Here is a 23808-nt window from a genome sequence, read left to right as displayed (position 1 = left end):
AACTGGGGAGTGACCCTCTTGGTATTCTACCGAGTTATCTAGGGGTAGTAGTTTGCTCCGCTATAGCACAGCTGGGTTCCTGTTTTCCCTCTGGGACGGAGGGGGGTGAATTTGCACAGAGCGGCTTGTGGCCTATCACTCATCCATCATCTTGGTGATGGAGTTAGCACTGAGATGCCAAAGAGACTGTTTAACCCATTAGTGAATGAGGCGGGGGCGGAGGGGGAGAGAGAGGCTTTGCAGGGCTTTAGTAGTGATGAGGGGCTCAGTATCTCCTAGTCCTATAGGAACAAAAGCCACTGTTAGTCCAATCCTTCCTACCATTGGTGCCCTGCAGCCCAATGGCATTTTTATTAAGCTGAGGCAAGTCCTTGCCCTGACTTGGCATCTCAGTGTTGGAACGATCCCTAGGATCCTCAAAATTCCATCCTGCATACCTTGGCACAGCCCCTTCCCCATAGACACGTCTGTCTTATGTAGTTCCTTCTCCTTCTAATTCCCTGCATACACTGCTCCTGCTAGGACTGTTCTTCCTCCTCCCCCCCAGAGCAGGCAAAGACTGGTGCTGGCCACTCAGGGCTGTGTGCTGGCTTCTTCTTGTCCCAGCCTCTGCTGCAGGGTGACAGTCCCATCCCATCTTTCAGGCTGGGCCTGGAACAGGGCATCAGGGAAATGGACACAGCAAGGTGGCAGACCAGGGGAGAGGATATTTGGGTTGGGGTGGGCTCACAGGAGGCCAAAGTCCCACCTTGGCCCCTCTTACCAGAGTCTAGTCTGTTCCCCTGGCAGCTTCCCTCAATCTCTAGGAAGTGCTACTCCCTATGTGGCATCCAGCTGGGAACTGGCTCAAATACTCACTCCTGCTGTTTGCTTCTGGTGCAGTAACGTGTTCTCGCCTCACCAGATGGCAATGGGGGGCTGTACCGAGCCCTTGGCGCCCATGGCATCGTGGAGGACATGGAGCAGCGAGGCATCTGGAGCATCCATATGTACTGCGTTGACAACATCTTAGTGAAGGTGGCTGACCCCAGGTTCATTGGGTTCTGCATACAGAAGGAAGCTGAGTGTGGGGCAAAGGTAATGGGGCTGCCGTGGGGTGGAGAGGGTAGAGGGCCTGGCTCGTACACCCTTGAGTGCACTGGCACAATTGTCCTAATCGCACCATTGGCTGGCATCAGCAGCTTGCTCCCCGCCAAGGCTGTATCCAGGCTCTTCTGGTCCCTCTGTCTGCATGGGCGCTCTAGATCTGAGAGGGGGTTGGTACTGAGCTCACTACAATGAATGTTGGTTGCAGCCTGAAAAAAATGCACCACACGTTAGCCCCTGTAATCAGGGATTGGATGTGGTATGCTCCAAGCTCTGTGCATGGCACCATGTGATGCCACTGGCAGGAGACTGCACATCTCAGTAATAGGACAGTACCTCTCTATCACATAACTTGATGGCCAGATGAATAGCTGACAGTTTGTTTAAATTATAATCCCTAGACTTCAGTTTCAGCATGGCCTTGTGGTTAAGAGGCATGGATAGTCCTCTTGAGCTATGTTTCAGAAAATCCGTGCACCCAGGCAGGCGGCAATGTCTCTGTTTGTTTATACGTGGTTTATAAAGCTTTTCTCAAGTGCTAGATATCGAACTCTAATGTAAAGTTTAGGTTCTGGAGCCTGATTCAGCCCCAGGGGAGCAGTATTGGCTCCCTGAGCTGCCCCGATCCTGCCCCTGCTTCAGTGTTCCTGTTTCCAGTTGGTTCTTTTGGATGGCTGAGCTATTTGAGCTCTCCGTTGAGCGGGGAGTAGAGTAGGCGGCTGTTGCTATTTCAGGCATCCGCTCCTTAGTGGACTGGCCATCTGCATGGCACTTCCTCTGTTTGTGTAGAACTACATTGAACATATTAGGGCTGCAAATTAATCACTCAAATTAGGAGATGCCTGTGCACCCTTAATTCAGTCCTCTTGTGTATGTAGTACAGCTGTTAATTACTTGATCACATAGTACCACCGCAGCACCCCACCTCATTCAGCGCACAGGATTGATGATGCGCACTGAATGGGTATTGAGGATTTTGTCCTCATTCAGTGCATAGCCCATGCGTTTACTGTTCGCCGTCCAAATCCTGCCAATTCAGAATAAGTTATTCATGGGCTCTTCTGTGCAGACATTACTGAATGTGGTGTCTCACCCCTGTGAGATGAGTGGGTGATGTCCCCATTTTACAGCTGGGGAACTAAAAACACAGATTAAAGCCAAGTGTCAGCTAACTTTCAGCTCCCAATTTGAGGAGCCTAGGACCTGATCTTTGTTCAGAGTGCTTAGAACTTTAACATTTTACATGTTGAAAGCATAGCTCCCATTGACCTCATTTGCAACTGTGAGTGCTCGGCACTCTGCAAATCAGACCCCACAGTCTCAAGTCAAATTCCTAGAAAATGAGGACCACAGTTAGTGCCAACCTGCAAAAAATTAGACTTAGGTTAAAATGATTAAAAACAAACCTATAAGAACAGCCATACTGGGTCAGACCAGTGGTCCATTTAGCCCAGTATCCCATCTTCTGACGGGGGCTAGTGCTTCAGGGGGAATGAACAGAACAGGCAATCATTGAGTAATCCAAATTATCCATACTTGTATACAATTAAACTTGAAATTGACAGTCTGAGTCCCTACTATGATCTATTAAAACCATTTAAATAAATGCTTGATCAATGAGCTCTCAAATTTCAATGAATTAAAAAGGGTGCTGCTTTTTTACATCTTCTGAGGTGATCTCAAAAGTTCAATTTTATAAATGTCAGTATCATAAAGTACATTAAGCATCAATTTCAGGCTTTACAGAAGAGCAGATGCTTGTATTTCAGTTCCTATTGTGCAGAAAAGCTTTTGCTGTAATTGCTTTTGCCATATTTAATGTTAAGCTGCCTTTGTGGCCTGTTTTAGGTATTTTCACAGTTGCGTGGTTGAAAGTATGTGCAAAAATGGGATCTCTCTGAAATAACGGCACAAACTCCATAGCTGTACAGGGGATAAGAGTTGGGCATCTGGTTTTGAACAGTGCAGTTTTCAATTGGACTGTGTTTGGCAAGTGAGGCTGGAGACTCTCACTGTGTGAGAAGTAGCTGATGGAAAGGTATCAGTCTGCAAAGGTTGACCACAGTCGTTTTTTTTCTCATTTTTTTCCAAACTGAAAGGAGGAAGAAATTATGCTCAAACTCCACTGTTTGGGCTGAGATCAGGCAAGGGAAACTTCATCCAAAAGCAAATATTTCAGGAGGTGATGGACATTTGAAAATAATAGGTTATAATGGAAGCCTGGACAAAATACAATACCTGATACATTCTAGTGCTGCCTGGTACCATATGCTATCTCTGTGGGATATGTGAACCTCTACAGAGTTCTGATTTTTCTAAACAGTGCTGCATACTGTTTTGTTGGAGGGGGTGTCCGCCTGCTGCTTGGCTGGCTGAGGTCATTTGATTCTGGCCCATGTCTCAGTGAAGCTTGGTTCAAGTAAAAGACAACTCCTAACTGGCTTGGCCTTTTATCAGCCACTTGAACATCTCATCCATATTATAATGGGAGTGTATACCTGTCATACGTGTGTTTATTCAACAACAAGCTCCTATTGTAGAATGGTAGGGAGGCATGGTCTTGTGCATAGATGGGGACCTGCAATTGCAATTCCTGGTTTCTATTCCCAGTTCTGCCATAGAGTTAGAACTACACCCAAAGTTGTAAGGAAATGTGTGATTTTTATACCTGCTTAATTTAACCACTGCAACTTTGTGTGTAGACATTCTTGCATCTGCTTTAAATCTGGTTTAAGTTTAGCTTGGAGTCATAACCCATTATATAGGTTAGCTTGCAGATTTAACTAATTTTAAACAATAGGAGTGCGAATGCACAAGTTGCACCAGTTTAACTAAACTAATGTCAATTGGAGCCACTTCTGTAAACAAACCCTTGTTGTGTGACTTTGGCCTAGTCTCTTCACATCTATTTCTCAGCTTATCCACCTGTAAAAATGACTTTCCTCACCAGGATGTGGTGAGATTTAACATTAGTGATTCCTGCATGAAAGGCACTGAGTTAGTGGTATTAAGTCAAAGCCCTTTCTCCTGTTATGTAGTGCAGTCATTACTGGCATTCCGTTGCACTTCAGTGTCCAGACATCATATGTCTGCAGGCACCTACAGGGATTGCAGCTCCATGTAACTAGTGCAGTTGTTTTTGCTAGGTACAGAATATACCTGGGGTGCAAGAGGAGCTCCTCCCCCCACCAGCAGCAGTGCTAGCCCTCATGATCCCCCCCAAAGCACTTGTGATTGGATATCTTGGTTTGCACCAGAATGGCCTTCAGATTCCATGCAGGCGAGGAGACTTTCCCAAGGAGGGAGCTGGTACTTTGTAGTTCTGAGTGGGGAGTGCCCTGGAGATAGGGTAAAGCTGGGTGTCCTATAAGACTCTTCTCTAGTGCCACACAGGGCTTCCCATGCACCACCCACCACTGCTGAACACCAGATACTCTGGGGATTTAAAACCATGTCTGCCGTGACTCACCGTATCCATCTCTAACTAAAGATCTCCGTGGAAGAGCCTTCGGGACATGCCTGCTTCCATCCCCAGGGAACCACTTCTGTATGCATCCAGCCTCTTTTGAGGAAGAACACAAAGGGGAGCTAGCACCACAAGCCAGGTCTAGGAAAGCTCAGCGTCCGCAGCCAGGGCCAGGTTTTCAGAAAGCCCAAGGCAGCGGAATCTTTCAAATTCCAATAGCTGGCCCAGACTCTCTTGTGTTCAGCACCAAGGTGAGCAGCCAGCCTGCCACAGAGGGCAGTCAGAGACCTGCTGCCTCCCCTAATGACCCTTGTGTGCAAGGCCTGTTTCAGTGTGGCTAGACAGTCTCATTCAGCTCCTGTGCAATGCTGCCCAAAGGGCAGACCACTCACGGCTCCGTTTTCTCTCCCCAGCTCCATGTCCTCCGATTCTCCACGGGCACTGTGAGCATGGAGTGTCCTACCAACTGCAGAGCCAGTGCCCTTAGCAGGAGGGAGACAGCAGTATTCTGTCCTTCCCCTGGTGCACCAGACGCTGCCAGTTTCAGAGTGGTAGCCGTGTTAGTCTGTATCAGCAAAAAGAACGGAGTCCTTGTGGCACCTTAGACTAACATTTATTTGAGCATAAGCTTTTGTGGGCTAAAACCCACTTCATCGGATGCATGCAGTGGAAAATACAGTAGGAAGAGGGGGGTGTGTATACACACACAGAGAACATGAAAAAAATAGGTGTTGCCATACACACTATAATGAGTGAATGAATCAGTTAATTGATCGCTCTCGTTGTAGTGTGTATGGCAACACCCATTTTTTCAGTGTGTGTGTGTATCTGTCTTCCTATTGTATTTTCCACTGCATGCATCTGATGAAGTGGGTTTTAGCCCACGAAAGCTTATGCTCAAATAAATGTTAGTCTAAGGTGCCACAAGGACTCCTCGTTCTTTTTGCCACAGGAGAGGAACTGTCTATGGGAGTGAAGTCCTTTCCTGGCAGACAATGTTTCTGGGAGAAGGAAGCAGAGGACTGGGTAGCCTGTGAGGGAGAGGGGCAGGTGCCAGGGAAGCACATGCAGGGGACAGGGCTTGGGTGGAGGGTGCAGAGCTGTAGAACAGATTGGAACAAAGAGGGTTGATTTATCTTTTTTTTTTTTTTTCTTTCTTTCTTTCTTTCCAAGGACAAAAGCATCACCTAAAATGGCAGTGCAAAAGTTGTGAGCCCATGTGCGAGGGGCTCCCACTCATGCCCCTTTCTGCACTGGCTGTGGTAACCCACTTCACTTACAGGGACTTCCTGGACAAATGCCCTTTCATCTGAGTTCTCCTGTGTGTTCTCTGGGCAGGTGGTTGAGAAGACAAACCCCATGGAGCCAGTGGGCGTGGTATGCAGAGTGGATGGCATGTACCAGGTGGTGGAGTATAGCGAGATCTCCCTGGCCACAGCACAGAAACGTAGCTCCGATGGCCGGCTGCTGTTCAACGCAGGCAACATTGCCAATCACTACCTCACAGTGTCCTTTCTGAGAGATGTTGTCAAGTACGGGCAAGCTGGGGCCACGGGCTGTGTATTAATGCAGTGCCAAAGAGAAGAGCTATGACTTGGAAATCTAGCCTAGTCCTGTTGCAATCAGGCAAAAGCTCTTGGGCCCCATCTCACTTTCTGTTAAACACTACAGGGGTTGTAGCTTTCCCAAAGCAGAGTAGGATAAGGGGTGGGGCCTGAGTGTCTCCTTCTGGCACTAGTATTTCTCCTCCTAGCCCCTTTCTTCACAACCACCTTCCCTCAGCAGCAGCCCAGTGGCTGTGTTCATGCTCACCATGTGCAGTAAAATCCAAGCTAATGGTGGAAGGCAGGAGACTGACATCTCTGATCAGAATGAGGCTGTTCTCTGAACTTTGTGGCTCCCCTCAGGAAGTAGAAATCAACCTCAATGTGCAAGTTAGGTAAAGTACCATGCTGGTGTTGCTCTCACTATAGAGCCAGCTTTCAGAACCAGCAATCCAAACCCCCACCCTGAAGTGGCATGGGTAAAATGGCAAACTACCTCTGTCTTCACTAGATTCCTGCTTCACTGAGGTTGGGACCCCCTGCCACCTGGGAACAAGAGCCGCTTACACCTTTGCAGACAGTACGGCTGAGTAGAGTGACCAGATGTCCTGATTTTGGGGTTTCAGAGTAACAGCCGTGTTAGTCTGTATTCGCAAAAAGAAAAGGAGTACTTGTGGCACCTTAGAGACTAACCAATTTATTTGAGCATAAGCTTTCGTGAGCTACAGCTCACTTCATCGGATGCATACCGTGGAAACTGCAGCAGACTTTATATACACACAGAGAATATGGGGGGAAGGACGCGTCCAAACAGCTCTTCCCCAGTAACCAGTATTAGTTTGGTGGTGGTAGCGGCCAGTCCAAGGACAACGGGTGGAATATTTTGTACCTTGGGGAAGTTTTGACCTAAGCTGCTAAAGATAAACTTAGGAGGTTTTTCATGCAGGTCCCCACATCTGTACCCTAGAGTTCAGAGTGGGGGAGGAACCTTGACATGGTGGCAGCAAGGTTACCTTTAGCTTCTTAACCCTTTACAGGTGAGAGGAGCTTTCCCCTGGCCAGGAGGGATTTAGGCTCCTATTTCCCCCACCCCGATTTTTCATACTTGCTGTCTGGTCACCCTACAGCTGAGAGTCTGGACATGATGAGCGCTCTCCCATTATGTCTGGAATGAATTGTAACACCGGTCCCCCAGGCTCACAGTCCCTACCTGCCCTGACTGTATTGCACTACTGGCAGCAGCCCTAGCTGTCATGACTGATTAGGGACCAGCTGCAGTAGGCATTGTTGCCATTACTGTAGCCTCAGGTGGCCTTCTGGCATGTGTATTCACATGGTCATCAGAATGAAAGTTGGTGCTCCTTGGAGTGGGCGTCACACTGTTATTCTCCAGATGTCTCACCACTTTAGAATAGTTCCTCTTGCTCTCAATGCCCTAAATCCTCTTTTCCATCAACCCGATATGTTCTCTGTCCCTGGCAAGACTGGGACTGGTTAATATTGCTTCATTCCTTAATGTAAATGGAGCATGTTGTTTTGTGGATGTGGGGCAGCTGGGAGGTGGCTGCTGGGGCTGGGAATATGTGGACTGGGATGGTCGCTGACAGGTAAATAAAGAAACACAACAAAAACTGCTTCTAGAAACTAAAGCACAATTAGCAAGGGTTGAAACCCAACTAGACTATCTAGCAAAGTTAATAACAGGCATTAGGATGCATATGTGCAGCCAACAAAGCATTGAGGCCAGGGCCAAGATCTGGCTCTGTATATGAGCTTGCTTCCCCTCCACAATTCCCTCAGGAACATCATGTGCACAGCACTGGGCCTGGAGTATAAGCATCGTGCTCTGTCCACCAATTTTCTCTGCTCTCCTGTCTTTCAGCAGGAGGTGAAAGCACTGGTGTACCTGGGCTTCCTCCACTCCAGCTGCACAACCTGCAGAGGAGGTTGTGAGCCTGCCAACACTCCCAGAAACTAGGGAAGATGGGGACAGAATGGTTTGATCCAGGGGGCATCAAATGGGGGACCAACAGCAGGAGGAGGGCAGGTTGTAGGGAGTTTAGTTTTTTGTATTCTGGCCATAGGGTAAGCAAAGTGCAGGTGGCTGGGCAACCAAAAGAAGAGGCAGCTGGGAGGACAATACACCCCCTCCCAGCTGCTCCTGGATCAGAATGATTGGAGGACAGTGGTGGCTAGAACGTGCTTTCTAACTGTAGGAGGTTTTGATTCCTCTTTCTTGCCCTGGCAGCATTTATGAACCTCAGCTGAAGCACCATGTGGCCCAGAAGAAGATTCCATACGTGGACATCACCAGTGGGCAGTTGGTCAAGCCAGACAAACCGAATGGCATCAAGATGGAGAAGTTCGTCTTTGACATCTTCCAGTTTGCCAAGTATGCCCTGGGCGCTGCTGCTTGTTACTCAGGTGGTAGAATACTGCAATAGCCTCTTCCCGGGGCTGCTCAAAGGAGGAGCAGGACATGCTAGGTGCTACTGGCAATTACTGTGTTGGTGTTGGTATGCTATAACCCAGCATGGACCCGGCTGGCTTGGCGGCTGCGGTCTCCCAACAAGGACAACATGGCTTGATTAGAGGGCTCCTCCCCAGTGCAGAGTTACACTCTGGATTCCATTACAAACCGTGTAGGAAGCTGCGCTGTCACATGCAGATGATGTGGCTCTCAGCAGTGTCGGGGAGGGCTAACTGTGGTGACTCTGGCTGGTACATATAAGGATTCTGGGTCCAGCTGCAAGAGCCAGTTTTGGTGCCCAGTTCTGTCCAGTCTTCGTTCCCTGGTTTGTTCGTTTGCCTCGTTGCAGGCTGGCAGCTGCCCTGTCACCTGTCTGGTGCACTTGGCACTGCCCTTTAGCCAAGTGAGGAAGCAGCAGGGCAGGGTTGGGAAGTTCTATGCTTCCTGCTCTGGCCCCCACGTGGTCTCCCATTGTGGGCTGCTGTCACTCCCTGCCTCAGGTTGGGGAGTGGGACCAGAAACACTCTTTCTGAGGTAGGCCATTTTCCTGGAATTGGGATGAGAAGCTTCTCCCTCTGAGGCACTGCCAGCCATCTTGGTCACACCCTCTGTTGGGCACAGCCTGAATCATGGAGCTCTTGTCAGAGCAGATTGGTCTCTGGACTGACAAAAGCCACCTCCAGCAACAAGAAAAATGTGTGTTACTCCCCATGCTCAGAGCAGGAGACAGGCTCAGGGCTGTAAGGCTTAGGTGGCTATGGACTTACCAGACTGAGTGGGTGCAGTATCTCGGCCCAGAGGAGCTAATTGTGAGGCCACTGGCATTATCTGTGCTGCTGGTTGCTGGCAAGTCTCTGGGATGGAGAGAAGCAGGGAGGCTTCCTTCCAACTCCAGACAAGCAAGAATAAAGGGAATCTGTAGCAAAGCTCTTCTCTTTGACACCAAGCCATTCCTGCCTTATCCCCACTCCAGGCAGTTTGTGGTGTACGAAGTGCTGCGTGAAGATGAGTTTTCTCCTCTGAAGAATGCAGACAGTCAGAATGGGAAAGACAACCCCACCACTGCCCGACATGCCCTTATGTCGCTGCACCATTGCTGGGTCCTCAATGCTGGGGGCCACTTTGTGGATGAAAATGGCACCCGTATCCCTGCGATTCCCCGGTAAGTTGCTGTTAGCTGCCCTACCCTGCTCCATCCCCAAGGAGCAGTCTCCTTTACCATCTCAATGGCTGGTGGGAGCGGATCACATTCCCAGTTTGCAATCTAGTCTTGGTAGCACAAGAGAGCCCCATTGGCTGTCCTACCAGAGAGTACTCTTCCTGCCCTCAGGGTTTAAAGGCTCCTTCTGGAAAGGCTTGGCTGCGTTTGACTCGTGTTGTCCAGTTGACGTAGTTCTGTTACTCAGCTGAGCACCTGACTTGAGTAGGGGGTAGTGGCTGGTCTGTCTGGTCTGTACATAAGAGAATTCTTTTCATCCCATGGATTCAGATCAGAGAAAATATTAGCAAATAGTTTCCAGCCACTGTGCAACCATTCAGTAACCAGCAAACAGATCCTCCAAGAGCCTGTGCAGACTTGTTACCTGGAGCTGATGGCTAGCTGGCCACCACTCAATAGTGGTCAGAGTGCCGCCCACAAGTGAAATATGGCTTGTGGAGCTCTGCCATGTGGTCCAAGGCCACTGCTATGGGCAGAAGATCAGTGTTGTATTGCTAGTCTCCTGTAGGCCGACCTCTGCATTAAAGGTAGCTGCATGCAACTTTGCTGGTGAGAGCTGCCCTCCCCTGGCTCCTGACCAGCTCAGGCAGTTGGGCTGAGTTTGTTCAATATGGTGAAGAGGTTAGTAGAGTTCTCCACCACACAGCCTATCCTAAGGAGCAGCTAGAGTTATTATGCATCCTCACCGCCAATTGTACTCTCTGCTGCTGGCCATCCCTCTCACAGCTCTCCTCCACAGCCATCACTACTAGGGGGTTCCAGGAAGGGGCTGACAAACCGCTTTACCTCCTAACTTGGTTTAGTTCTCTTTCAGTTTGTTTCAGTCCTCTTTAACCCTTATTTATTCCCACATAACAGCTTCACAAGTGGAAAGCCAGATGCCATCACAGCTGATGTCAATTGCAAGTAAATATCCAGTGCCAGGCTGTGTGCCATGCATGGTGATGGGGCTGTACTTAGGTACTAACAGGCTCTGCATTTCACTGCAAGGCCAAGTGCCTGGTGAGTGGCAGTTCGCACTGGTTGGTGTGCACCGCTTTCATGGTGACTGGCTTCTGGTTGGGAGCTACTAACAGAATGGTAGCGAGGGTGCATGCTGGGGAAACTGAGAGCATGTCCTGCTAAAGAATCCTGTATCTGTTGCTTCTCATGGTCACTAGATCCAAAATCAATGATTTATAATATTCCATGTGTTCTTGCCTGGACCTATCTCAAGTCCAGGCCTGTGTGTGTTCATTCCTATTGCTCCTCTCAGCGGTGAGACTGAGTGGTGTAACTTGAGGCAGAACTTAGCCTGGCAGTTGGAATTTGGGTTTACAGTTTTGCTGATGCAGGAGCCAGGAAAGACTTCAGCTCCCTTCTGTGGCTGTGCTGTCTCTCTTTAGTAAGTGGATCTGAATCCAATACACACTGGGAATAGGTGAGAGCGAACCATGTGAAAATGGCATGAGAGCTCTTCAGGGCCTTGCAAAGTAGGCACGGGTTCATTGTGGCCTTCTGTCAAACTGTTCTTCCTGCACCAGAGGCTGGTTGGAACTCTAGCTACCATCAGCTGGCATTTGAACTTGTACTTCCAGAGAGTCTATGTATTTCAAGCCATAAATGGAGACCATCTTCTTCAGTGTTCATCTCAGGCCTCACACTAGGGAAACTAACTGGAAAACCGTTTCCTTAAAATGTTAGGAATTGGGGCTATTTGCCCCAGGAGCCTTGTCCTGTACGTGTTTGAGATAAGGTCTGCCTTGAACTCTTTAGGAGACAGTGGTCATTCAGACTTGCTGCTTGCTTCTGTGATTCATTTTAAATGCTATTCCTAGGGGAATTCTGCGCCACTGCGCACATGCAGAAACATGTCCCTTCTCTTTGCTTTTCCACAGAAACCATTTTCTGTGGGGAAGCAAAGAAGCTGCACCAGTGCTCACTCACCACTCCCTGGCAGCATGGTTTTGTCTGTTTGGTAAATCTTCACCCAGGGGAAGGAAGGGGTCTGCCAGAGGGGGAGGAGTATGACGACTGAGACAGCGTTCCTGTCTTGGTGGGGTGGGGGTTTGGGTCTGCGCAAGGTTTGGTTGGGGGGGGAGATTTAGGGGGTGTCCAGCTGCATAGGGGTTGGGTGGACAGGGGGAGCAGCTCCCCATACAGTGACCCCTCCCCTACTTCCTGGCCCCGTGACTCCTCAGCCACTTGGGGAGGGGTCACTGTACGGGGAGCTGCTCCCTCTGGCTGCCCAGCCCCCATGCATCAGAAGCCCCCTCTGCACCCAGACACCCCCACCTCCCCAGTCTCCCCCCCCCACACTGAGCCATAACTACCTTCACCTGGACTCCACTGCAGAGTTCCATTCCCCCTGCACCCAGAACCCCCCAGTGAGCCCCTGTGCATCCAGATCCCCTCCACTGAGCTGCCTGCACCCAGATGGCGCTACACAGAACCCTGATACTCTTGAGGGAATTCTGCATCAAAACGTTTTTATTCTGCATATTTTGTCAAAACAATCACACCATTTTAATTTTAGCAATGTAATACTTGTCAGCAAATAAGTGGTGTGATTTTGTGTTTTGACAAATAAAATATCCAGAATTTAAAATATTGTGTGCAGAATTTTAAATTTTTTTGGCACAGAATTCCCTCTGGAGTAACACGCTGATTGTGCTGGTGTCTGACACTCCACCATCAGTGAAGATGGAGTGTTTGATTGTGAGCTAAGAGCTGGACAGAGAGAGGGAGACACACACACCCCTCTTTCCCGCCCCCCCCCCCCCCAACTGCTTGATCTATGTCAGGTGATAAGGGTGATCAGTCATTGTGAATCTGGGCAAGATAAAAAATCAGTAAAGGAAGGGAAAACATCGCTCTAGTACTTTTTGGTCAGCTTGTCCAGCAGCTTGGATTCAAACTTTTCCATTCCCACATAACCGTTAAGGCATGGGAGAGAGTGCCATGCTTATGACTGTGAACACTGCTAGATCTGCTAGATCTTCCTGAGGTCTCATTTAATAATCAGCATAGCCCTACATGTACCCAGCCACATAAAGAGTGGAATTGCTGAGTCTGACATGCTTATCTCCTGGCCCTTTACATGTAGAGGGCCACATCCTTTTTCCCGTTCTACCAACCTCTCCAGCATATTTCCCCCTCTACTTCTGTCCTGAGATGCCATGAGTTCTAGTTTCAGAGTCAAACAGATTTCCTGAGGCTCTCTTGGCTGTGCTTTGAAATGGGGTATAGTTAAAGAGGGGTCTTTCTGTTTGTACTGTAGTAGTACCTAGAAGGTACACCCATGTGATCTAGGTACTGTACAAACACCAAAAATCCGTCCCTGTCCAGAGAGCTTAGTCTGTCTAGTGCTTGTGTTTCCTATCACCCAGAATCCACTTAACTCTCATATAAAGCCCTTAATGATTCTGGTTGCCCTGCAGAACCAGTACAAGTTGGTATTTGTATTGCAGAAACAGAAGACCACAGCTGAGATCAGGGACCTGTTGTGCTAGGTGCTGTACAAATGTAGTGAGCCAGCCCAGGCCCTGCTGCAGATCTTAGTCTAACTAGACAACAAAGGGGGGCAGGAGACAGGCACAGATATGATGGGACTGCCCATGGGTCACCCACCAGGCCAGTGGCACGGCTCGTGATAGAGCCAGAGTATCCTGAGTCCCAGATCATGCTGCCTCCTAGAGAGAGTGGGATTCTGTCCCCCTTGCACTGCATCCGGTAATGACTGCCACTGCCAGAATTAGCATTGTTCAACACAAAACAGAGAATATGGCCATTGAACTCATGTTGAGCAGCTCTTTGCTCTGGAAGTAGCCTCACTGATTTAGGTCTAGTCTGCACTAGAAAATTAGGTTGGCATAACCTGAGCAGAGTTGTTAAGCTGACCGAAGTCCTTGTGTAAACAGCAATAGGTGGATGGATGTTGACCTAGCTACTGTTTCTCAGAGAGATGGCTTACCTACGCCAATGGGAGAAGAGCTTCCATTGGTATAGGTGATGTTTACCCTGGAGCACTACAGTGGTACAGCTATAGCATTTTAACTGTAGACGAGACAGAAATGCAGTCCTCAAGCAGTCCCACATCTACCACCTGACTCATGCCAAGTAGTATCTAGCCTTCAGGTACAGGGGTGATAATTACAAATTGAGTAAACTGGATCTGAGAGCCACTCAATGGTGACTAAATATGGGACAGCAGTGGACAGGAGATCAGTACTTTTTAAAGCCTTCTAAAATCTGCTTTGGAAGCTCTCGCAGATCCATCTCATGTGACTTCCTGGAAGAAATTTCATTTTAAAAAGGTTAGCAAAACTTTAGATGCAGCTCACAATTGTTTGCTTCTTCTGACTCCAAAAACACACCTCCAGCTTCTGAATTGGACTAAGAAAAACCCTGGCATTAGGCCGGAGTCCCTGCATGCCCCAGAGACAGTCTGAGGCACCCTGAAACAGCTACACCTCATGCACCCTTACAGACAAGCAGTCTGATACAACATGGGGGACGGGCTGATCATGCAGAAACAAGAGAACAGGATCACACTGTGTCACTTCACTGGGTCTTCCCCAATCAGCCACTGCCTCTGTCTCAGGCTTAGCAAGCATCAATCCTGCATGCACAGCTGAGGCTTGATGAACCTGTGAGCGAGCCAGGCATTGGAAGGTAGTGCCGGAGTACCAGCCATGTTCATTCCTTAGTATACTGCACTTGCCCCTTTCATTGGCATCAGGGACTAGTGAACACACACAGTTTGCTTATACAAAGTGCAGCTGCTTACACCTGGAAGGCTGCTGGCGTTTAAGGGCTGAATTCTCCAGGGCTCTTACTGATATAGTCACCACAACTAAAAGCATGTTTAACACAACTTTTCTCTTTCTGCCATAGTTTGAAGGACGCTAACGACTTGCCCATTCAGTGTGAAATTTCTCCTCTCATCTCCTATGGTGGAGAAGTAAGTTCCCCCCCCCACCCCCTTCTTTCTAGCTGAAAATGCATTTGTAGACTAGCTTAATGAAGTTTTCAGGTGACCGAGTGGGTTGTGCAAGTTATGATCTGTCTCAGAGCAGGCTCTGTAATTGAAGGGGGAGGAGAGAGAGAACGGGAGGGTAGAGTTGGCTTGTTAGAGACTCCCAGAATTTCTCCTGTTATGAGGTTACCCAGGCTTTACTGAGTTAGGCAAGGTGCATCCTTGATGCTCTGGAGGTGGACTGTTTGTCTATTCAGGGCCTGACTTTGCCCATGCCTAGGGGAGTTTGCTTTGTGTGCCTGCTCAGCAGGCAGATATGCTTTGGCTTTCTGGAAATATCACCCCTTCAGCTATTACTTGGTGAATATGGCAGTGAGTCTGTTATCAGAACAGTCTTACAGGTCACGGGTATGTCCTACTGTAACTGGATGCATCAAAATTCTGCAACATCTTGCAGTACATGGTGCTGCCTCTTACGTAGGCCGCAAATTAGTAGCTGAAGGGAGTATTGCTGGATTCCCTGTGCAGCTTAGAGCCCTTGCTTTGAGTTTCATTAAGACCAGCTCAGCGAATCGGAAGCTGGTACTTATTGTAAAGAACCAATTCAGTCCACAGGACAGCCCCTTTGACTGCTGGAATTACACACTCATCAGTTCAGTACAACTTCCCTCTTGTGTCCTGTCCACCCTACCTTTTAACTGAGCTGGTGACCAGTTACTGCTGTGGCTTGCTCTAAGCAGCATTGGCCAAACTTGGCTGGGAACCGTGGTGGCAAGGTGGCCCAGGTTGACACATCTTTACGTAACTTGTACCCTATGGTCAACTGGGCACAGAGCAGATGGGGACTGCCCCAAGACATTTTCTGGCTTGACCGTTCCTCCTTGTGCAGGAAGACTTCCCAGAATACCTTGCTGCAGATATTGCTCTGCATACATGCCCTTTGTCAGAGCTGCTCAAACTCCTCGAGAAATCACTGAAAAACCACCCTTAGGCAGCCTGGTAGATGGGACATGCCCCCAGAGCTGTGATGCTAGGAGCCCTGCTGTTTAGGCCAGTGGTATGTGTACCCATGGGGGTATGCAGAAGTCTTCCAACTCATCTAGATATTTGCCTAGTTTAACAACAGGTTACAGAAAAAGCACTAGCGATATTAGTACAAACTAAAATTTCATACAGACAATGACTTTTCTACTGCTCTGTATACTATACATTTCAGTGTAAGTACAATGTTTATATTCCAGTTGATTTTTCATAATATGGTAAATAAGCAAATTTGTCAGTAATAGTGTGCTGTGACATCTCTATTTTTGTAAGCACGTAGTTTAAGTGAGGTGAAACTTGGGGTATGCAAGACAAATCGGACTCTTGAAGGGATACAGTCATCTGGAAAGGCTGAGAGCCACTCATTCAGACAAAACAGAACCTTGTATCTTACAACTGGTTAAGATGATGATTATAATCTTTAGTTAAAGGTTGTCATGCGGATGGGCACAGAGCATTAACTATTTAACCAAAGCTTTCTGCTCTGGAATGTCACTTTAATTTGCTCACCCCACTTAGTTAAGTATCTAGGTTAAGTTTGCAGGTAGAGCCATTCTTAATGCTGCTAAACCTACTGGGCTGTAGTCACCTGCTTCTTAACAGCAGCTATTTTTCTCCTTTTAGGGTCTGGAAAAGTATGTGGAAAACAAAGAATTTCATGCCCCGTTGATCATTGATGAGAATGGAATCCATGAGCGGGTGAAGAACAGTGTTTAGGCTCTTCTGCAGGAAGCCAGCAGACCCAGCATAGCTTGTGACTTCATCTGTGAATCCAAACAAATGAAGGTTGTAGCTGTAAATGGTAGGGGCTGGTCTTGTCCTCTGAATTTACTGGCTTGTGGCACATTGTTTTAAATTAAAATAGAGACCATCTAGTCAGTCCCCTGAAGTTAAGTACAGATGTGGTATTGCTCTCCACACTTGAAGCATGGGCATTTTTTTAAGTGTATAAAATAATAAACAATTGTACATGCTGAAGGGTTTTTAATGGTACAAGGAGAGGTTCATAAATCTTATCTTTAAAAACAAATAGGATCAATGTCACTGTCCACATTCTGCCTTTTTAGGGTCATCATTTTGTTAGTACATCTGTTTTGGCTTTGTGTACACTAAATTACTAGGTTTTATGTGCATGGTATTAATGTATCTGGGTGTTGGGAAGTTATGTTAACTGATTGTATTATGCTCTTCCCACAGTTCTGTTCACCTATGTCAAGTATCCCACAACACTGCAAAGCTGAAGTCAGCTTTGGCATTAGAAAATAGGAAACCTGTCAAAGCAAAGCTGCATAAATACCTTGTACCAAGTGCAGTTAGGGAGTACTTTCCTGGCTCATCAACACTTGCAATGTAATATTCAGAACAAGATATGGAAAAGTATAGGGAGGTACCAAGGACAAAGCTGGCACAAACTAATAGGTTAAATTTAAACTTTAACTGGATGTGCATGGGTCATTTAGCTTGTAACAATCACACTAAACAGAAAGTAAACAGAAGTGGGTTTGAGGGCATATCTTTGAAGCCCATTTGTCCTGAGGTCATGAGCTAGCTAGTTGGATTTGGAGTATCAGTCTCAGAGATTGGACTTTGGGGGTCCTCGCTAAATCAGGGAAAAATTATATTGTTACTTTGGCAAATAACTGGTTAACAGATTATGGAAAGCAAAAACTGCCTTCTGGGCATAAAGCCATATTTTTAAGAATATTTAAAGATTAAGTAAAATGTTTTCTGTGCAAAATACCCAGATGAAGCAAAGGCTAAGTGGCCACTATTTGCAACAGAACACTATTTTGTGCTAAAACGCCAGGTAGACATATAAAAATAAGCCATAGCAAATGAAAGGGAGAAACAGGATGTTTTAAAGCATGTTGTCATACAGTACAAAAGACCATAGCAGTGATTTGGTCACATTAAAGGCAATCCAAAAAGTGATCCATTGAGTCATGTATGTAATTTTGTTTAAATTGGAGATGGAGGGAAAAGGCAAAAAAGGGAGAAGACAAAGAGCAGAAAGGAAGGGCTATTTATACAGTGACACACAGTCTATTATCCAAAGCAAGAAAGGGCACTACTGTAAACAATTTGGAGTACAGACAAAAGCAGTAGGCACTTGGGAAACAAATACAGGTTTTGCAGGCACAGGTAGCAATCCCCATGCTCTTCCCGAAGCCAAGATAAAGAACAGGTCCTGGCTCTCAGCCCTCCCCTGCTTCTAATGCACAGAACCACTCCTCTCCCAGCTGATGATATAATTTCTCTAATATTTTTACTTTTGGTTCTAGTTTTTGTCCTTTCTCTGTCCAAATCTTCCTTTTCTTTTGTATTCTTCACTTGGCTCAGTTTGCTGAACTCACTGCTGCTGTCTGCTTTGAAATGCCCTACCAGAATTAGTTAGTTATCCCTTGGCTTGTGCTTACTTCCTTTCCTATATCGATTCTGTCACTTCCCTTCCTGCAATTTAAAAACTAAGTGATAATTATTACAGAAATTCCTGTTGGAGAAAGAGACAAAAAAAAAGAAACAAAATTACCAAAATGCCAAAGGTAAAAGCTTTACTTTAAATAAATTCAGTAAAATGAATTTTAACCCTTCTGGAATTCAATACCTAAAAATATAGTTGCCAAGCAACAGAATGCTAACTCTGCTTTTGATCCTAAAACTGCTTTTTTTCTTTAACTAGACACTAATGAATACATATTGATTTCTTATTTCTGTATAGTAGTATTCTTAAAGTAAGCATATTGTAAAGTAATGTAAGTTGCCTTGACAAATTAATATGGGATTTTAATCAATTAAGTTTTTAAATAAAATCTGCCTAATTTTTATTTTGTAGCATACCTTACTATAGTAACTTTTAATGCTTCATCTTGTATATTTAACAATTTTGGCACTATTTGTCTTTAATTGTAAGTAATCCTATATGTCATGTTATCCTGTGTGTCATGTGACTATTCTTGCTTTTATTTTACTATATATTTCAGTTTTGTTGCAACAAAATCAATTTTGCACACATAATTATAAAAGTGTTTAACATTAATGGTACTGTTTTGATATTATGGTTGCACTTCATAATACCACTTCAGTTTTTCTGCAAAGTTCAAAATGGGGTCGGTTTATAAATGTGTATATTTCTGCCTCAAATTCAACTGCAAACAAAATGTTTTAAAACTGTGGGGAAAAGGTCAATATTAATGCAAAAACATTTAATAAGATCATAACTTTGTTATAAACTTAGTTGCACCTTTATTAAATATTAAAATAGTTAAGTTTAATAACCAAGTGTTTAAACTAATTTTCTCATTATGTTGCATAATGTTAGCCTAATAAATTTCAGCAGATTTCTCTCCCAAGCACAAGTAAATGTCATAAGAATTTATCAAATTTCATTTAAACTTCATTTTGCTTTAATTTTTATGCTGTTTTGTGCTGTGTTAACAATTGTTATAAAAGTTTTTGTGCCTTAAAATTAAGTTGAATAGCTATAACATACAAATTAACTAACAACCTTGGATAAAAATTGTTGCTAACTTTCTTGCTAAAACAGTGCTCTGGTGGTAGATAGGGAGGAGTGCAATTAATCTCAGAACATTGTGAGCACTATCTTGGCATGAAGCACTATATTTATTATGGAAAACTGATGCACATGTTAAGGAAAAAAGACATTTATGCAAAAACTGCAAAAGCATCTAAAACAGGTATGTGCGCTAATGAACTAGGAAACTCAAAACAAACAGCAAAAATTTTAATAAATGTGTAAAAGAAAAATTAAAGAATAGAAAACCAGGCCCCATGTCTGTCATAGCCTGGGCCGAAGCATAACTTGTTTCAGCGATGGCTTGGTCCCTATCACATTGTGAACAAACTGAGCTCATCTGTGTATAAACTTGGGTTACTGGAACCAAAAAATTTAGAGAAGTCAATCATATTAAGAACATAAGAATGACCATACTGGGTCAGACTAAAGGTCCGTCTAGCCCAGTATTCTGTCTTCCGACAGTGGCCAGTGCCAGGTGCCCCAGAGGGAATGAATAGAACAGGTAATCCAGGGATACATAACTAACAAAGAGAGAGCAACTGGGAATATTAACCAACATAAGCTGTTTAAGGGTGCATACCACAGACTGGAGCCACCAGAATATGTCAGTGTGCAGTGAAGAAGCTCCCTGGGCATCAGGAGAAGAAAAGATAAAATGCTTTATATATTAGACTGGTCAACTACACTTTAATCTACAATACACAGACAACTGAGTATGCAATTAAGTATAGAGGTAGGTGGTGTACTATGCATTTGGTGCAAGCAGCTCATGGCCCTCAGTGACCAAGTAGGGGTTCTGAGAGACCAGAGTACTGAACCAGAGGAGCTGAAGACGACTGATGTACATAGGAGACTTTCTAGGACCCAGTAGAGCGGGTCTCACCCCCAGTCTGACAGGAGGGTGAAAGTCTCAGGGAAGGAGAACATCAAGCTGGAGCAGAAGGCAATGACCCTGTAGTTGGGACCCTTCTTCCCAATAATGTCATGGTATCTTCTCTCACTGAGGACACCCTTCCAAGAGAGGGAACTCCAGTTAATAGGAAGACAGGTAATCGTTATGGGGGAAATTTGATCTTTAGAAATACAGATAACTGGGTTTGTGATGACTTGGAGAACCACATGGTGAAGTGCCAGCCGGGTGCAAAGGTTGCACGTCTCCCAGACATCTAGACAGATTTATGTGCTGTGCTGGGGAGGAGCCAGTGGTCACGGAACATGTAGGTACCAATTACATAGAGAAGGATTGGAGAGAGGTCCTGGAGGCCAAATTTAGGGGTAGATAAGAGATTGAAGTTCAGGACCTCCATGGGAGCATTCTCTGAAAGGCTTCCAGTTCCAGTTGCATGGATGAGACTATGGTGTAGGGAGGAGGGGATTTGATTTATTAGGAACTGGGAACCTTTTGGGAAAGGGGGAGCCTATACAGGAAGGATGGGCTCCATCTAAACCAAAATAGAACCAGATTTCTGGCATGTAAAATTAAAAAGGTTGTAAAGATGTTTTTAAACTAAGGGCTGGGGGAAAGGTGACAGGTACGGAGGAGCACATGGTTCTGACAGAGACATCCCTTGGGGCAGATTTAGTACAGGGGATTCTTTGTATTCTAGTAAAGAGGCGAGGATAGAAGCTGATAAAGTACAGGGAGAACTGAAGAGAAAGTCAAATGAAAGTCTCATTCAATTACATCACAACTAAACTATCTATAACTAACTAGGACAGACAACTAAAAAGTGACAATGCATTAGTGCTTGTGTACAAATGCTAGAAGTCTAAATACTAAGATCAGTGAACTTGCAGGCCTGGTATTAAATGAGGATATTGATCTACTAGGCACCCTAGAAACTTAGTGGAAGGATGAGATATATATGGGATATGGTAATACCAGGATAAAAAAATATATGGGATATGGTAATACCAGGATAAAAAAATATATAGGAATGATGGAGTAGGTCGTGATGGGGGTGAGGGGACGTACTATACGTGAAGAAAGCATAGAGTCAAATATAGTAAAGATCTTAAATGAGTCAAACTGTACCATAGAATCTCTAGGGATAGAAATTCCATGCTTGAATAATAAAAGTATAGTAGTAGGAATATACTGCTGACCAGGATGGTGATTGTGAGATGCTAAGGGAGATTAGAGAGGCTATAAAATTTTTTTAAAAAACCTCAATAGTAATAATGGGGGATTTCAACTATCCCTATATTGACTGGGAACATATCAACTCAGGCTGGGATGCAGAGAAAGTTTCTAGATACTCTATTAATAACTGCTGCTTAGAGCAGCTAGTCCTGGAACCCACAAGAGGAAATTTACAGGCAAATTTACTGAAATGATAGTACAGAATGGAATTATCAGACATAGATGAACAGGTTTTGTTAAAAAGTCACATGGCTTTTTAAAGGGAAAATCTTACCTCCCCCATCTCAGAATTGTTTTGAGAGGGTCAATAAGCATGTGGACAAGGGTGATCCAGTGGATATAGTTTATCTAGACTTTCAAAAAGTCTTTGACAAGGTTCCTCACCAAGGACTCTTAAGCAAAGTAAAAAGAAAAAGGAGTACTTGTGGCTCCTTAGAGACTTCATGCATCTAATGGAGTGAGCTGTAGCTCCCGAAAGCTTATGCTCAGATAAATTGGTTAGTCTCTAAGGTGCCACAAGTACTCCTTTTCTTTTTGCAAATACAGACTAACACGGCTGCTACTCCGAAACCTGTCATTAAGCAAAGTAAGCAGTCACGGGATAAGATGGAAGGTCCTCACATGCATCAGTAACTGGTTAAAAGACAGGCAACAGAAGGTCAGTTTATATAAAGGAGAAAGGTCAATGGATGGACCCCTAAAGATCTGTACTGGGATCAGTGCTGTTCAACATATTAGTAAAACATCTGGGAAAAGGGGTAAACTGAGGTAGCAAAATTGCAGAGGATACAAAATTACTCAGAAAGTCCAAAGCCGACTGAGAAGAGCTACAGGGGGATCTCACAAAACTAGGTGACTGGCCAACAAAATGGCAGATGAAATTAAATGTTGATAAATGCTAAGTAATGCACCTTGGAAGACATAATCCCAATTATACATACAAATGGAAGTCTAAATTAGCTGTTACTACTTTAAAAAAAAAAAAAAAAAAAGAAGATCTTGGAGTCATCATGGATAGTTCCCTGAAAACATCCGTACAACATGCAGTGGCAGTCAAACATAGAACGTTAGGAAAAGGATGCATAAGAATACCTCAGTTATCATACTGCCGCTATATAAACCCATGGTACTCCCACATCTTGAATATAGTGTGCAGTTCTGGAGGTCCCATCTTAAAGATATTAGAAATGGAAAAAGTACAGAGAAGGGTAACAAAAATGTGGGGAGATTAAAAAGACTGGGACTGTTCAGCTTGACAAAGAGGCGACTAAGGGGTGATATGACAGAGGTCTATAAAATCATGAGTGGTGGGGAGAGAGTGAATAAGAAACCATTATTTTACCCCTTCGCGTAACAGAAGAACCAGGGGGTCACCCAAATAAATTAATAGGCAGCAGGTTTAAAACAAACAGAATTGTAGGACTGGAAGGGACCTTGAGAAGTCACCTAGTCCAGTCCCCTGCACTCATGGCAGGACTAAGTATTAAGACCATCCCTGACAGGTGTTTGTCTAACCGGCTCTTAAAAATCTCCAATGATGGAGATTCCACACACCCCCTATGCAGTTTATTCCAGTGCTTAACCTCCCTAGCTGCAATTTAAGACCATTGCTTCTTGTCCTATCATCAGAGGTTAAGGACAACCATTTTTCCCCCTCCTTGTAACAACATTTTATGTACTTGAAAACTTATGTCCTGTCATGGAGTCACTGGGGCGATGCTCTGGAACTACTCCATACAAAGCTAGTCAGGACTCTGGGGGAGCATGCCTCCTCTCTCTGAGCAGACTGTCTCCAGGGCATCCCCTTCCACACTGTGCTTCCTGCAGCGAGTCTGTCTGGGCAGGGCTCCTGGTGAAGCCAGAGGGTCCTGCACCCCAACTCCGCAGTCAGACGTGCCTCTCAGCCAGCCAGTAAAACTGAAGGTTTATTAGTCGACAGGAACACAACGTAGGACAGAACTTGTTAGCAGAGAAATCAGTGACTTTCAGCCAAGTCCATCTTGGGGGGAAGGAATCTCTAGTCCTCCCCCTGAGCCTCAAGCCAGCCAAGACTGACTCACTTCCAGCTGCCTGGCCCCTGCCCGTTGCAACTCTGGCCTTTGTCTCGCTTCCTAGGCCAAAAGTCACCCTGGTCGCATCCCCTTCCTGGGTCTCAGGTTACGAAGGGGCGGCCATAGCATTCATGCAGGCAGCTGGATCAGCCCTCACAAAAGTCACACACCCTTATTCCCACCACCTAGACATTGGTGCAATGCACAGGGAAACTGAGACACACAGCATTCATGCAAAACAGTAAGATTCACAACAGAAGGGAAAATCCCAACTTCATCACATCTCTCCCCCCTTC

General features: G+C 45.6%; 1 protein-coding gene across 2 annotated transcripts in view; it reads left to right on the top strand.

Annotated features, from left to right (window-relative positions):
* UAP1 (UDP-N-acetylglucosamine pyrophosphorylase 1) overlaps nucleotides 1–17995 on the top strand; it is a 31855-nt gene extending 13860 nt beyond the window's left edge. Inside the window, exons 4-10 of one of the 2 annotated variants that reach the window (XM_073356222.2) lie at nucleotides 905–1077; nucleotides 5891–6084; nucleotides 8345–8488; nucleotides 9540–9728; nucleotides 10644–10691; nucleotides 14661–14727; nucleotides 16408–17995. In XM_073356222.2, coding sequence (XP_073212323.2) covers nucleotides 905–1077; nucleotides 5891–6084; nucleotides 8345–8488; nucleotides 9540–9728; nucleotides 10644–10691; nucleotides 14661–14727; nucleotides 16408–16500 — 908 coding nt within the window. In that variant the 3' untranslated portion in view covers nucleotides 16501–17995. The remainder of the gene's footprint in view (nucleotides 1–904; nucleotides 1078–5890; nucleotides 6085–8344; nucleotides 8489–9539; nucleotides 9729–10643; nucleotides 10692–14660; nucleotides 14728–16407) is intronic. The other variant, XM_073356223.2, reaches the window with a different exon arrangement.
* The last annotated feature ends 5813 nt before the right edge of the window (nucleotides 17996–23808 follow it).

Source organism: Lepidochelys kempii, chromosome 8 (assembly GCF_965140285.1).
Source record: "Lepidochelys kempii isolate rLepKem1 chromosome 8, rLepKem1.hap1, whole genome shotgun sequence".
Lineage (NCBI taxonomy): Eukaryota > Metazoa > Chordata > Testudines > Cheloniidae > Lepidochelys > Lepidochelys kempii.
Note: the sequence above shows the minus strand (reverse complement) of the source record. Positions and strands in the feature narration are given on the sequence as shown.